This window comes from Chrysochloris asiatica, unplaced genomic scaffold, assembly GCF_000296735.1.
Source record: "Chrysochloris asiatica unplaced genomic scaffold, ChrAsi1.0 scaffold00008, whole genome shotgun sequence".
NCBI lineage: Eukaryota > Metazoa > Chordata > Mammalia > Afrosoricida > Chrysochloridae > Chrysochloris > Chrysochloris asiatica.
In genome coordinates this window covers 29,464,421-29,477,785 of record NW_006408526.1, presented here as the reverse complement: position 1 = coordinate 29,477,785, position 13,365 = coordinate 29,464,421, and the positions used below count along the sequence as shown (strand labels likewise).

The 13,365-nt window shown below is 45.2% G+C and overlaps 2 protein-coding genes across 4 annotated transcripts in view; one reads left to right on the top strand and one right to left on the bottom strand.

The window, feature by feature from the left end:
- Positions 1-3,287, bottom strand: part of RNF214 (ring finger protein 214) — a 48,891-nt gene extending 45,604 nt beyond the window's left edge. For 2 of the 3 annotated variants that reach the window (XM_006833858.1, XM_006833860.1), the window contains exons 1-2: positions 3,147-3,163; positions 1,629-1,744 (exon numbers count right to left, since the gene is read on the bottom strand). In XM_006833858.1, coding sequence (XP_006833921.1) covers positions 1,629-1,738 — 110 coding nt within the window. In that variant the 5' untranslated portion in view covers positions 1,739-1,744; positions 3,147-3,163. Of the gene's footprint in view, positions 1-1,628; positions 1,745-3,146; positions 3,164-3,194 lie in introns of those variants that run through there. The other variant, XM_006833859.1, reaches the window with a different exon arrangement.
- A 710-nt stretch (positions 3,288-3,997) lies between these two features.
- PCSK7 (proprotein convertase subtilisin/kexin type 7) overlaps positions 3,998-13,365 on the top strand; it is a 32,956-nt gene continuing 23,588 nt past the window's right edge. Inside the window, exons 1-3 of the mRNA XM_006833857.1 lie at positions 3,998-4,065; positions 6,193-6,321; positions 7,437-7,916. Coding sequence (XP_006833920.1) covers positions 7,449-7,916 — 468 coding nt within the window. The 5' untranslated portion in view covers positions 3,998-4,065; positions 6,193-6,321; positions 7,437-7,448. The remainder of the gene's footprint in view (positions 4,066-6,192; positions 6,322-7,436; positions 7,917-13,365) is intronic.

Genomic DNA, 13,365 nt, shown 5'->3' with positions numbered 1-13,365 from the left:
TAAATGAAACAACTGCAAGAACAACTTATGATACAAAAATCTTTATAAACACTTTCTAAATACTCTAAGTTGATTCTTTTTCTAGGAGCTAATTCTGGATGGGGGGTGGGTGGGAATTACACATTCAGGCATCTACAGTACTGAAGTGTAAAGCTTGACTATTATCATTTACAAGCTGTGTGGGCAAACTACTTAACCTCAGTTGTAAAATAGAAATAATATTACCTGCCCAAAAGGACTGTTGTGAGGATTATATGAGATAATGTATATAAAGTGCTTAGTATAATACCTGGCACAGAGCAAACGTTCAATAAATCTTCCCTGTTACTATTATTACTAAGGAGTATGGGATTGATTTTATTTCTAAAATAAATAAAGCATGAGGATTCAAGTTTATGGTTAAGCTTACTTAACATTTTTCCCATTACTCATTCACTAACAAATACCACTTTCAATGAAGCAAATATTTATTAAGCACTCTGGAGTCAAACAAACTTGGATTCAAATCCCAACTCCAACACAGCTAGATAGATAACTGTGAGCAAGTTACTAATTTCTCTGTATCTCAGTTTCCTCATCTATAAAAGGAGGATAATATTAGCACTACCTCTTGGAACTGCTGTGAGAATTAAATGTGTTAATAAATATAAAGCTGATGAAACAGTATTACATATAGCATTAGGTCCTACATACTCCAGAAAAGAGGTGAAATAGAATATATAGTCATTTTAGTTCAATGTTGTACAAGACAATGTTCTAGCTGCTTTAAGATGTAAGATTAAGCCAATCACAATTCCTGCCCTCAAGAGTTTAGATGGGAGACAAAACATATACATGCAGTAACCATTATTAATAAAGATACAAACACATAAAAGAAAATGCCTTATACATATATAAAAGTATGACATATAGACTATAGTTAAATTAATATATAATTTTTAAGAAGCGCACAAACAATCCTGCTGCTGTCGAGTCTGGTAGCGTAGCGGTTACAAATCAGCTGCTAATATCAGTCTGCAGTTCAAAACTACCAGCTAGCTGTTCCCTAGGAGAAAGAAGAGGCTTTCTGCTCTGTAAAGATTTATAGGCTCGGAAACCCTATCTATACAGGGTCGCTATGAGTCGGAACTGACTCCACAGCGCATTACAACAACAACAACAGGGCAGGATAGAAGTACTCCACAGGGTTTCCCAAACTGTAGATCTTTTTTTAAATTTTTGTCTGAGGCTGTAAATCTTTGTGGATACAGACTACCACAGCGTTCTCCCAGAGTAGCAGTGGGTTCAAACCGCTGACCTCTCAGCAGCTAAGTACCTGACCACTGTACTACCAGAGCTCTTAAAAGAACATAGAGTCCATGTGAAACAAGGTGAGAAAAACTTTTATATTAAGTTTGACTCCATGTATTTTAATTTATTTAATTCAACAATATTTTAACATGCCTGCTGAGTGCTGGAACCAGAAATAAAAAACTGGATCAAACCCAGTCTCCACCTTTACAAAATTTAATCTAATGGCGTGACACCAGAACGAAGAACATAAAGACTAGCTATATACAGCTTCCATAAGAAGCCCATTACAAAAGTCCTTTACTCAAACTGTTCCCAGTCAAGAATGCACATATTACCTTAGACCATCGGGCAGACCTTCATCTGATTTGGAAGCACACAAACCAGAAGAGGATTCAGGAGGACTGGAGGCATTGGCCACACCACCCGCTATCTCAGATGCCGCCATCACGTTCTGTACAGTCAAAAACAAATTATAGGCTACAAATTTCAAATCTTATACCAAATACAGAATGGCAACACAACCCAATAACACTAATAATCATAATAAACTAGGCAAATAATACAGTGTATTCTGTAGTAGATATTAAAGAAGCCACTGCAATAGGTACCAGTGGACATCAATTCTCTGGACTGACTTTTATTTATATAAATATCTAGGGCTCTGCAAAGCTTTTATTTTCACTTCTAGCAGAATTTAACAGAAAAGACCACAGCCAGTGAAAATCTTCCAATTGTTGCACAAACCTACCTTGTCTAGTACCATTTAGAAAATGGAAAGACGCATTTTTGGCATAGTATCAATAATAGGTCATGTTTTTAAATCACTTTATGGCCGTTAAACTAAAAGCATTGTCCATTAAAGCGACATTTTTTTGGAGACGTTTATGTGTGAGAGATATTAAGCAATCCAAGTATCTTTTATCCTATCAATGTGTTCCCCACATGTGGGAAAAGTTTGACGACCAGCGATTAATGGAGAGGTTTTTCAGAATCACGCCAGGGATACAAAACATAGACCCTTGGTTATTACTCTGAGGATGGAAATGAGAAGCAGAAAGACACGGTAACAAGTGAGCCTGGAATAAGGCCTTTTTTAGAGCAAAAGGTCACCCAATCTGCTGATCAAACTCAGGGCCCTTTGTGGTTAAGAGAAAGGCAAAAACGAACAGCCGTGGAGATAGGGGAATCTGAGTGTTTTTATTTTAATACCATCATACATGTACCCCTGGGGAACCTTGGTACAGCGATTGGACTGCGTCCGCATCCAGAAACCCTAGGTGCCTCAGTTTCCCTCCTTATACAAAGCTCCTGGGAGAAAACAGGCCCTAAATCGCCATTACTCTCCTTCAGGTGCAAATACCCAACATCCCAGAGAGCCCGGAGTCAGGCGATCTCCCGAGCCCAGTAAAGGAAACCCCAAGGCAGGGGTCCTATCCAAGCCCGCGGCTAGAGAGCCCCACGGGGTAAGGGAACTAGGGTCCATCTGGCTGGAGGCTGCAGCCTGGGGTCGGATCGAATGTGTCAAAACGAGCCCCCGCACCGCAATCCAGCGGCCACGCCAGTAACGACGGCTCCTCGGGGCAGAACTGGGGTCAGACGAGTAGGGGACAATGGGGGTAGCCAGGGCCGGGTGGCCACGGCTACTGTAACAGGGGCTGCCAAGCTGGCTGCGTTCTCCCGCCAGAGCGCCCTCCATACCGTCACCTCGGCCTTCCCGCCCCATTACCATACCACATCCCACTTGCAGGCCAGGACCCCCCCACCCCCCGTCCTCACAGCACCCTCCACGCCCCCTCCTCGGACCCCCGCCCTCGTCCCGCAGCCCCCTCCCCGCGCGCCCGCCCCGCACACACCTCCGGCGCCGCGCGCCCCGGGAATGAAGGGGGCAGGACACGACGCACCTGAGCGGGCGGAGCGGGGGGGAGGGGGCGACCAAGCCACGGGGGAGGGGTCGAGCTCCAGACCGCGCGAGACACCTCCCACTTCCGGCGGCGTGAGCGAAAGGGGGCGAGGCTCGCGCCGGGAGAGGAGAAGGCGCGGTGGCGCCGCGCCGCCCCCGATGGCGCCCTCTAGCGGCGAGAGATGGAACCATCTAAGGGACCGGCGTGGCGCTGTGGACTAATGCGTCAGACTGCAAAGTTCGTTGAACTGCAAGGTCGGCGGTTCAAGCTCACCAGCTGCTCTTTGGAAACCCTATACAGGGTCGTTATGGGTCGGAATCGACTCGACGGCACTTCACAACAACAACAACAACAGGGGACCGGGATACAGCAGAAGACCCAGAAGACACAAGTGGACTCTCTAGGGCCAAAGGGAAGAAAGAAGATCCGACCGCGAAAAGGAAGGAATCCTGATAAAGAGAGGATTCCCTCTAGGAAGGCTGTATGGAGAATCGGGTTTATGGCGGACCGAGGGGGAAAGGGAACGCGGTGTTTTTAAAAGTCGGAACATAGATGCCGCTTTCAGAGGACGCCCTGAAGAAGAACAACGCTCTGGAGAGGGACCCTATTGAAGATGCCCCAAGAACTCCGGACAGTGGAGCCTCGCAAGTAAAGCCCAGCAAGTCTGTACGTTCCGGTATAAGCAGATGATGCCTGAGGAAGCAGGGTCCTCTGTCGCCGGTAGCTGTCGGCCCATCTGGCCGGGCCAGCAGGACGCGCTGCTGATTGGCTGCGTACCCGGGGCGGAAGTGATGCTACTGTCACTGGCTCTGGTTCCCGGGAAGCCGTGAGTTTCCGCAGGGAGGTGGCGGCAGCAGCTGCGGCCGGGAGGGTGAGTTGGGAAGTAGGTGGGGGCTGGACGCTGTAAGTCCGGGTGGCCTGGAGCTGAGGGGAGTCAGCATTTGAGGGTGTAGGAGCTGCATAGAGGACGCCTTTAGTCCTGCGGTAGGGGAACCCAAGGAAATGGGGCATCAGAGTCTTGAATTCGGGTAGCTGGGTCCTTCTAAGAGAGCGGCACGTTGCAAGGAACGATCATTGCCGAGGAGGTCGAATCAACGAATCTACCCTGTACATAATCTGGCTTCTAGGAGCACAGTGTAGGGTCTGCAAAGAGGACACTCGTTTAGAAGCAGAATGTTGGACTTTTAGCTTGCTCGTATTCTTCCCTCTTGGCAACTAAGAGTTGTAAAGATCGGCCTAGCTGTTGGGGAAGGTTACGATCTGTTTTCAGAGGGTATTTAAGGTTCTTTTCCCAAAAGCCTGAAGTGTAAAGTGGTGCGCTGCCAAGGCTAGACTGGGAAGAGCTCAGGTTTCTCTTCTTTTCCGGAAATGTAAGGTGGGACCTACTGAGATTTGGGGAGCCTGCCTAAATCTCTATCACTATCTGGCTACCAAAGAAGACCGGCGAAGAAACCTGCTTATCTTGGGACCGTTGAGGTTATTGGGAGGCAGAGGGGAATTTGAGAGGGTGGCTATGGGTCAGAACCAACTTAACAACAACAACAATGCAAGTAGTCTAAGAAGAAAAGAGACCTTGAGATGTGAAATGGAGTTTAGGGAGGGAAATATGTGGCAGTAAATTCATCTCTTCTTTTCCAAGGAGTTTTCAATAAAATACTTCTTTCCTGGAATGTTTAGAGAACTGAAGCTTAAAGGAACCCAGCCGCCAATAGGTGCACACATATTCTGCCCCTCATTTGCTTGTCCCCACCCAGTCTGATTTGGTTCTTTTCTTCCTTGAGAACTTCTCAGACCTGATTCCTTGGTTCTGTCAAACTATGGGTTGGGTAGTTCTCAGGTTTGGAGCCTGCTCACACTTCCAATCAGCCTGCTGATATAGTGACTGAGGATAGCTCTCACACAGTCATCCCTTCTCTCCTGGATGCCCACCTTGCCCTGTATTTTATGCCTGTTCAGTTTCAAATGAACTGGGTGACTTTTCTCCTGCTTCCCCCTGCCTTTTGTCTTCTGTAATTTGCCCTGCCTGACAGAAATATACAAATCAGGAAGTTAGTTCTTAAACCTGGACTTTTAGGAAGCCTTGTTGTTAATACTGTTGAGTTGGTTCCAACTCATAGCGACCCTGTATAGGGTTTCTGAGGAGCCTCAGGTGAGTTTGAACTGCCAACCTTGTGGTTTGCAGTCCAGTACTGATCCTACAGCACCACACCAGGAGCCTTACTACCTACATTTTCAGGAGGGGTTTTTGATAATAACTCAAACCCTCTTCTAGGCCACTCATGGGGAAGAGAGAGGTTGGGGCATGATGATTAGAGCAAAAAGTAGGCTTTCTGGGTTTTGTACTGATTTGGCCTCACTGTGGCAATTCTAGGAGCCTTGGCAGTACAGTGAGTTAGACATTGGGCTGCTAACCCTAAGGACCGCAAAGGCATTTGAATCACAAAGTCAGCAGCTCCAACTCACCTCAGAAACCCTATGTTGTTGTTAAGTGACATCCAGGTCCAGTTGGTTCTGACTCATAGTGACCCTGTATAGGGTTTCCAGGAAGCAGCTGGTGAGCTTAAACCTCTGGACTTTTAGTTCAAACCTACCTGCAGTACCACACCAGGATTCCATCCCATAAAGATTTACAGGCTTGGAAATCTCATACTACAGTTCTACTCGGTCTTATGTTGTTGTTGTTGTAATGTGCCGTGGAGTCGGTTCCGACTCATAGCGACCCTGTACAGGGTTTCCGAGGCTGTAAATCTTTACGGGAGCAGAACGCCTCATCTTTCTCCCGCGGAGCAGCTGATAGTTTCAAACTGCTGACCTTGTGGTTTGCAGCCTGATTCGTAACCACTACGCTACCAGAGCTCCTACCATCACTTATTTTGGACCCCTGGAAATGATAACTCAGTCACTGGTCAATTTCTTCAGATCCTGGAGGTCCTGACTTGCCTGTGCTTGATCTGCTGATTCAATGAAACACTGTTATTTCTGTTCTTGGGCCCCACAGGTCTGCAGTCTGTGCTCAGAAATCAGAGACCACACGACTCACAGTGAAAGAGATGCCTGTTCTCCATTTGCACAAAATGAGCAGGAGGTGGTTAGCCAGCCCCAGAGCTCAACTTCACCCAGAAGCCAGGTGGGAATGGAGCCCCTCTGCAGGGAGTTAGCCCTGAGGACAAGTGGAGGGGGTCAGCTGGGGAAGAGCTAGGGGAGGGGGGCCGCCTACAGAACTGTCCTGATTATGCCAGTAGAGTGCGGTGTACTTTTTTGTGGCCAAAATGGGAACGAGCGACATGAGGACTGCTATACAGGGTCACTATGAGTCTCTGTTGTTGTTGTTAAGTGCCGTTGAGTCGATTTCAACCCATAGCGACCCTGTATAGAGTTTCCAAGGAGCAGCTGGTGAACTTGAACCACCAACCATGCAGTTCAAACAACTTTTCAGTCTGACGCATTAGACCATTGCACCACTTGTTGTTGTTGTTGTTAGGTATCATCAAGTAGGTACCGACCCATAGTGACCTTATGCACAGCAGAGCAAAACACTGCCCGATCCTGGGCCAACCTCACTGCTGTTGCCACACTTGAGTCTATTGATGCTGCAACTTGACCAATCCATCTCGTTGGGGTCTTCCTCTTTTTCTCTGACCCTCCCTCCACCTTACTAAACATGATAGCCTTCTCCAGTGACTGTTCCTTCCTGACAATATGTCCGAAGTATGAGAGACGAAGTTTGGCCATGGCTGCACTTCTTCCAAAATGGATCTATTGGTTCTTTTGGCAGCTTATGGCACTCTCAATATTTTCCTCCAACACCATAACTCAAAAGCATCAATTCTTCTACAGTTTTCCTTATTCACTGTCCAGCTTTCACATGTATATGAGGTTATTGACCATGGCTTGGGTCAGGCGCACCTTAGTCCTCAAGCTGACATCCTTGCTCTTCAACACTTTATAAAGGTCTTGTGCAGCAGCGCCACTAGCCACTGTCAACTCTGTTGAATTATCTGGTGTGATGGGGGTTGAGCCATTGCACCATGGGAGGTCATCACTGGGGTTAATACTGGTTCACACTCCAGCTGGAGACCTAGCCCTGCTGGTGAGGGATATGCATGAATGAAAAGAGAACCAAATAATTACAAAAGAGTGACTAAGGGGTTTCCAGGTATAATACTGGTAACTCAGTCTCCCTCTCAGATTCCTGCAGGTGTCAGCTCTTTTACCTCTGATGTCCTTTCTCTTTGTCTGCAGCCTGCTGCTCTGATGCCAAAGACGAGGCCTAGAGTGCCACACTTGGATGCCCCCCTGGGTCTGCCCTCCTACCCCCGGCTGGAATTAGCTGGGCTCTTCCTACTGGTTCCCTGGGTCATGGGCCTGACAGGGACAGGAGGGCCTGAGGCCCAGAGTCCAGGGGGGCTCAGTTGGGCTGTGCATCTGAATAGCCCAGAAGGAGAGCAGATGGAAGATACTCTGGAGCAACAGGCAGATGTCCTGGCCCAGGCTGTGGGGCTGTTGAATGCTGGCCGCATTGGGGAGCTCCAGGGACATTACCTCTTTGTCCAGCCAGCTGGGCACAGGCAAGACCAGCAGGTGGAGGTCATTCGGCAGCGGGCAGAGGCTGTGCTGGCCAAGCATGAAGCAGTGCGCTGGCACTCGGAGCAGAGGCTATTAAAGCGGGCTAAACGCAGTGTCCACTTCAATGATCCCAAGTACCCACAGCAATGGCACCTGGTGAGTCCAGCCCTACAGTTTGGGGCTTCAGGTGAATAAATCCTGGATGCCCAGTTCATCAGTGAGATTTTAAAAAATGTGTTTTCAGTGAAGACTTATATAGTATTTAGGTTCCTATTTAACAGTTTCTCTCCAAGTTGTTCAGTGATACTGGTAACTTTCTTTACAGTATATGGATGTTCTTCTTATTCCCATGCTGATTGCTTCATTCCATTAATCTAGTTTCCATGTCCTGCCCCCAATATGTTCATCTTTGTTTTAAAGTAATTGTTTACTGTTTGGTCTCATTTAAGTGATTTTTTTTTCTCCTTTTTTAAAAAACAATCTTATTTAGTTGTTACAGATGTACACAACGAAGCATGCACTAATTCACCAGTCTCTCCTGTCCAAGTCAGTGGTATTGATTACGTTCTTCAACTTGTGCCGCCACTCTTACCCTCCCTTTCTGAGTGGCTCCTCCCCATTCACAGAACCTCACTGCTCCAGAAGTTGCTTATCTCATCTTTTCAATTGCTGTTGTCAATTTGATCCCGGAAAGATAGTTCTTCCAAGAGCAAAATGCTCAAGACAGACATTTTTTACCAGTGAAACTAAACTACTATTTGGTTTTAAGAAGACTTTGGAGGATACTTTGGGAGTAAGGTTTACAGATGATCACAGGGCAGTCATTTCAGGGGTCCGTTTGGTCTGCATGGCTCCAGAAAATCTGGAGTCTATGAGGATTTCAGATTCTCTTCTGCATTTTCCCCTTTTAATCAAGATTCCTCTATAGAACCTTTTACCAAAATGTTCAATAAAGATAGAATCTGTTTCTCCTGGTTTCATGATGAAATGCATGAAGTCAGTTAGCTTCCTCCTATTCTCATATTTCTATTTCCTCCTCCTATTTTCATATTGTTGTTGTTGTTGTTAGGTGCCATCGAGTCGGCACCAACTCATAGCGACGTTATGCACAGCAGAACGAAACTCTGCCCGATCCTGGGCCAACCTCACTACTAATGCCATGCTTGAGTCCATCAATATTTTCACATAGGTGATATTATTTCTTGAGCTGATCTGTTATTTAGCTACAAGGCGACCTTAGGGGCTAGTTTTGATACAAGGTTTGAAGAATATCTATGGGCAGTAGTCTCCAGTCTCAACCAGTCTAGTAGGTCTGGTTTTATTTTTCAGGAATTTGAGCTAACATTCAACATTTTTCTCCTATTTTTTCTGGGCCCTGACTAGAATGACCAGTATCGATAGCCAGGTACTTTCTAGTTCTGACCTAAGGGTAAGCTGTTTGTCCTGTTTACTAGTTTCTTTGTTGAGTCTTTGGATTCCTTCTTTGTCTTTTCTCTAGATGAATAGAGACCAATATTGTATCTTAGATGGCTGCTTGCAAGCTTTTAAGTCCCCAGACACTACTCATCAAACTGGGGTGTAAAATCTAACTTTGTGAGCACCTGGCCAAGATATCTCACAAGGCTCTTGTCCTAATCCTTCAAACCCAGAAAATCAATCCCATGAGATGTTTGGCTATGTCTAAGAAGTATCCTTAATTGTGCCTCTTAAGTGCTTTATATGGAGTTCTGATCTGGTGCTGTAGGACAAGCACTGGACTGCTAACTGAAGTTCAGACCCACCTTGGAAACCCTATACAGGGTCCTCATAAATGGGCACAGACTCAACAGTACTTATCAAAACAACATCATGTGCATTAGAATATATGCGTCACATAGATGCATATACTGTTGTTGTTAAGTGTCGTCGAGCTGGTTTTGACTCATGGCGACCCTGTAGAGTAAGTAAAAAGCATTGCTACTAGAGTCCTAGTACATACATGCATCAGTTTATCCCAAACAGAATGTGTTTAAACATGTCTCCATGATCAATGGATGCTACAGACAAGCTCTCTCGATAATAACGCTTTTGTTAGTCTCATTATGGAGTCCTGGTTATGGCACCATAGGATAGCACTAGACCTCAAGGTCAGTTTGAACCATAAGGCCAACAGTTTGAGCTCACTAGCCGCTCCTTGGAAACCCCTATATATGGTTACTATGAGTCGAAACAGACGCAACAGCACTTACCAACAAGTCTCATTATAGGAATCCTGGTATGGTGCAGTAGGGTTAGTATTGGGCTACTTACCACAAGGTTGACTGTTCAAAGCCCACTATCCACTCCTTGGAAATCCTATATAGGGTTGCTGTGAGTCGGAACTGCCTCGACAGCACTTAACAGCCTCATCTAAGTTGCAGTGGAGCATTGTCTGTTATAGTGCCTGAACAAGAGTCCCTCAGGTTGGAAGGCATTCAAAATGTGACTGGGGGAGAATTGTTTCCTCAAAGTAGAGTTGACTCTAATGATATAGATGGAGCAAAGCTTTTGGGACCTTCATTTACTAATGGGGCACACCTCAAAGTGATAAAAAACAGCTGCAAACATTCATTAATACTCAAAATGTGGACGTACAAAGTATGAATCTAGGAAAATTGGAAGTTGTCAAAAATGAAATGGAAGGAAATATGAATCTAGAAAAATTGGAAGTTGTAAAAGATGAATTGTAACACATAACAATTGATAACCTAGGTATTTTTGTAGCAACAATTTTGAGGTTGGCACAGGACTGGCAGTTTTTGTTCTGTTGTGCATATGGTTTCGCTGTGAGTTGTAATTGACTACACAGCACGTAGCAATAACCTTTTTATTGAACAACAACAAAAACCCTTTGCCATTGAGTTGATTCCCACTCATAGGGACCATATAGTACAGAGTAACACTGCTCCATAGGCTTTCAAGTCTATAAGTCTTTAAGGAAACAGACTGCCTCATCTTTCTCCTGTGAACCAGCTGGTGGATTTGAACCACTGATCTTTGGTTTGCAGCACTTATTGCGCTATGAATTTAATGGCTTGAAACCATAAACATTTTCATTATTAATAAACTATTATAATTTTCATTTAAAAAAATGAAATGGAACACATAAAGATCAATATTCGTAGGCATTAGTGAGGTGAAATTGACTACTTTTGGCCATTTTGAATGGCACAGTAATATGGTTTACTATGCAGTGTTAATTGCATTCATTGTCAAAAAGAGCATTTCATAATAGGATAGGCTGGGATAATATCCATACACCTACAAGGAAGATTGAGACCTGTTGTGGTGCTGTAGGATAAGCAATGGACTGGTAACCACAAGGTTGGCAGTTCAAACCCACCATTTGCTCTCAAAAATCCTATACAGGGTCACTATGAGTTGGAACTGACTTGATGGCACAAGACATCAACAACAAGAAAATTCAGATAATACCACTGTTACTCAAATTTACACAGCAACCACTAAAGCTGATGATAATGAAATTGAAGAACTCTATTAACCTCTTCAGTGTGAAATTGATCAAACATGTAATCAAGATGCATTCATAATTACCTGTGATTGGAATGAGAAAGTTGGAAACTAAGAGGAAGGATCAGCAGTTGGAAAACTGGCTTTGGTGATAAATAATGCTGAAGATCACATGATAGAATTTTGTAAGATCAATGATTTATTCATCGCAAATACCTTTTTCTGCAACATAAATAGTGAGAAGGCACATGAAACTCACCAGATGGAATGCACAGGAATCAAATTGACTACATCTGTGGGAGCTGATGATAGAGAAGATCAATATCATCAACCAAAACAAGACCAGGGGCCAACTGTGGAACAGACCCTCAGTTGCTCATAAGCAATTCAGACTGAAACTGAGGAAAATAAAAATAAATCCACGAGAGCCAAAATATGACCTTGAGTATAACCACCTGAATTTTCAGACCATCTCAAGAACAGATTTGATGCATTAGACCTGAGTAGGGAACTTTTTTCTGCCAAGGGCCATTTGGATATTTATAACATCATTATAACATACAAAATTATAATGTGCTGGACTGCAAAGTCAGTTTGAACAGCAAGATTGGTAGTTCAAGCTCACCAGCCGCTCCTCAGACACCCTATACAGGGTCGCTATGAGTCGGAACTGACTCCATGGCAATTAACAACAACACAGTCACATAAGAGTCCTGGTGTGGCACTGTGGGTTAATGCGCTGGACTGCAAAGTTGGCTTGAACCTCAAGGTCAGTGGTTCAAGCTCACCAGCCGCTCCTTGGAAACCCTATACAGGGTTGCTAAGGATCAGAACCAACTCAACAGCACTTAATAACAACATCATACTCACATAGGAGTCTTGGGGTAGCACTGCAGGTTAATACATTGGACTACAAGGTCGATTTGAACTGCCGGGTCGGCAGTTCAAGCTCACCAGCCACCCCTAGGAAATCCTATACAGGGTCGCTCTGAGTTGGAACGGATTTGGTGGCATTTAACAACATACTCCCATAAAGGAGCCTTGGTGGTGCTGTGGGCTAAGCATTAGGCTGCTAACCACAAGGTTTCCAGTTCAAAGAACCTGCTGCTCAACGGGAGAAAGACGAGTAGTCTGTCTCTGTAAAGCTTGACAGCTTTGCAGACCCTAAGAAGCAGTTCTACTGTGTCCTGTGAGAGCACTTTGAGTCAGAACCAACTCATTGGCAGTGGGTTGTTAAGTGCTGTCGAGTCAGGCACATGTGTCTTTGGTGGTTTTTATCTATAGCATGAATCCTCCCCTTTTTCTGTGGAATTTTCACCACATATCACTCTTTAGTCACCCCATTCATTGTCTAGGGGCTTCTTCTTGTTAAGTGCCATCGGGTCAGTTGACTCATAGCGACCCTATATAGGGTTTCTGAGGAGTGGATGGTGAGTTTGAACTGCTGACCTTGAGGTTCAAACTACCTTTCGGTCCAATGTTTATCCTACAGTCCCCCACCAGGACTCCTGGTTGTAGTGGTGTGCTATGGAGTCGGTTCCAACTCATAGTGACCCTTATAGGGTTTCCGAGGCTGTAAACCTTTATGGGAGCAAAAAGCTTCATCTGTCTCCCACAGAATGGCTGGTAGTTTTGAACTGCTGACCTTGAGGTTAGCAGTCTGATTCGCAACTACTACGCTACCAGAGCTCCTACTCTTAGTGGCCTGTTAGGTGCTCAGGCTGTGCTTCCCTTGCTCTCCACTAGGGGGCCAGGCCAGGGATCAGTGTGTAGATTCCAGAACCAGGGTGCCTGCACTAAAATTCTAGCTCTGCCATTTCCTAGCATGGGCCTTGGGACAAGCTGTTTTAATTAACCTCTTTGTGCCTCAGTTTTCCCATCTTTACAAATGGAGATTGTAACATTATTTCCGTAATAGAATCATCAGAGTCCTGTTGTGGTGCTGTAGGGATAAGCACTGGACCAAAAGGTCGTTTGAACCACAAGGGCAGCAGTTCAAATTCAGCAGCTGCTCCTCGGACACCCTATAAAGGATCACTATGAGTCAGAACTGACTCAAAAGCACTTAACAACAGCAGCAATAGAATCATGGAGTCTTGGTGTGGTGCTGTAGGGA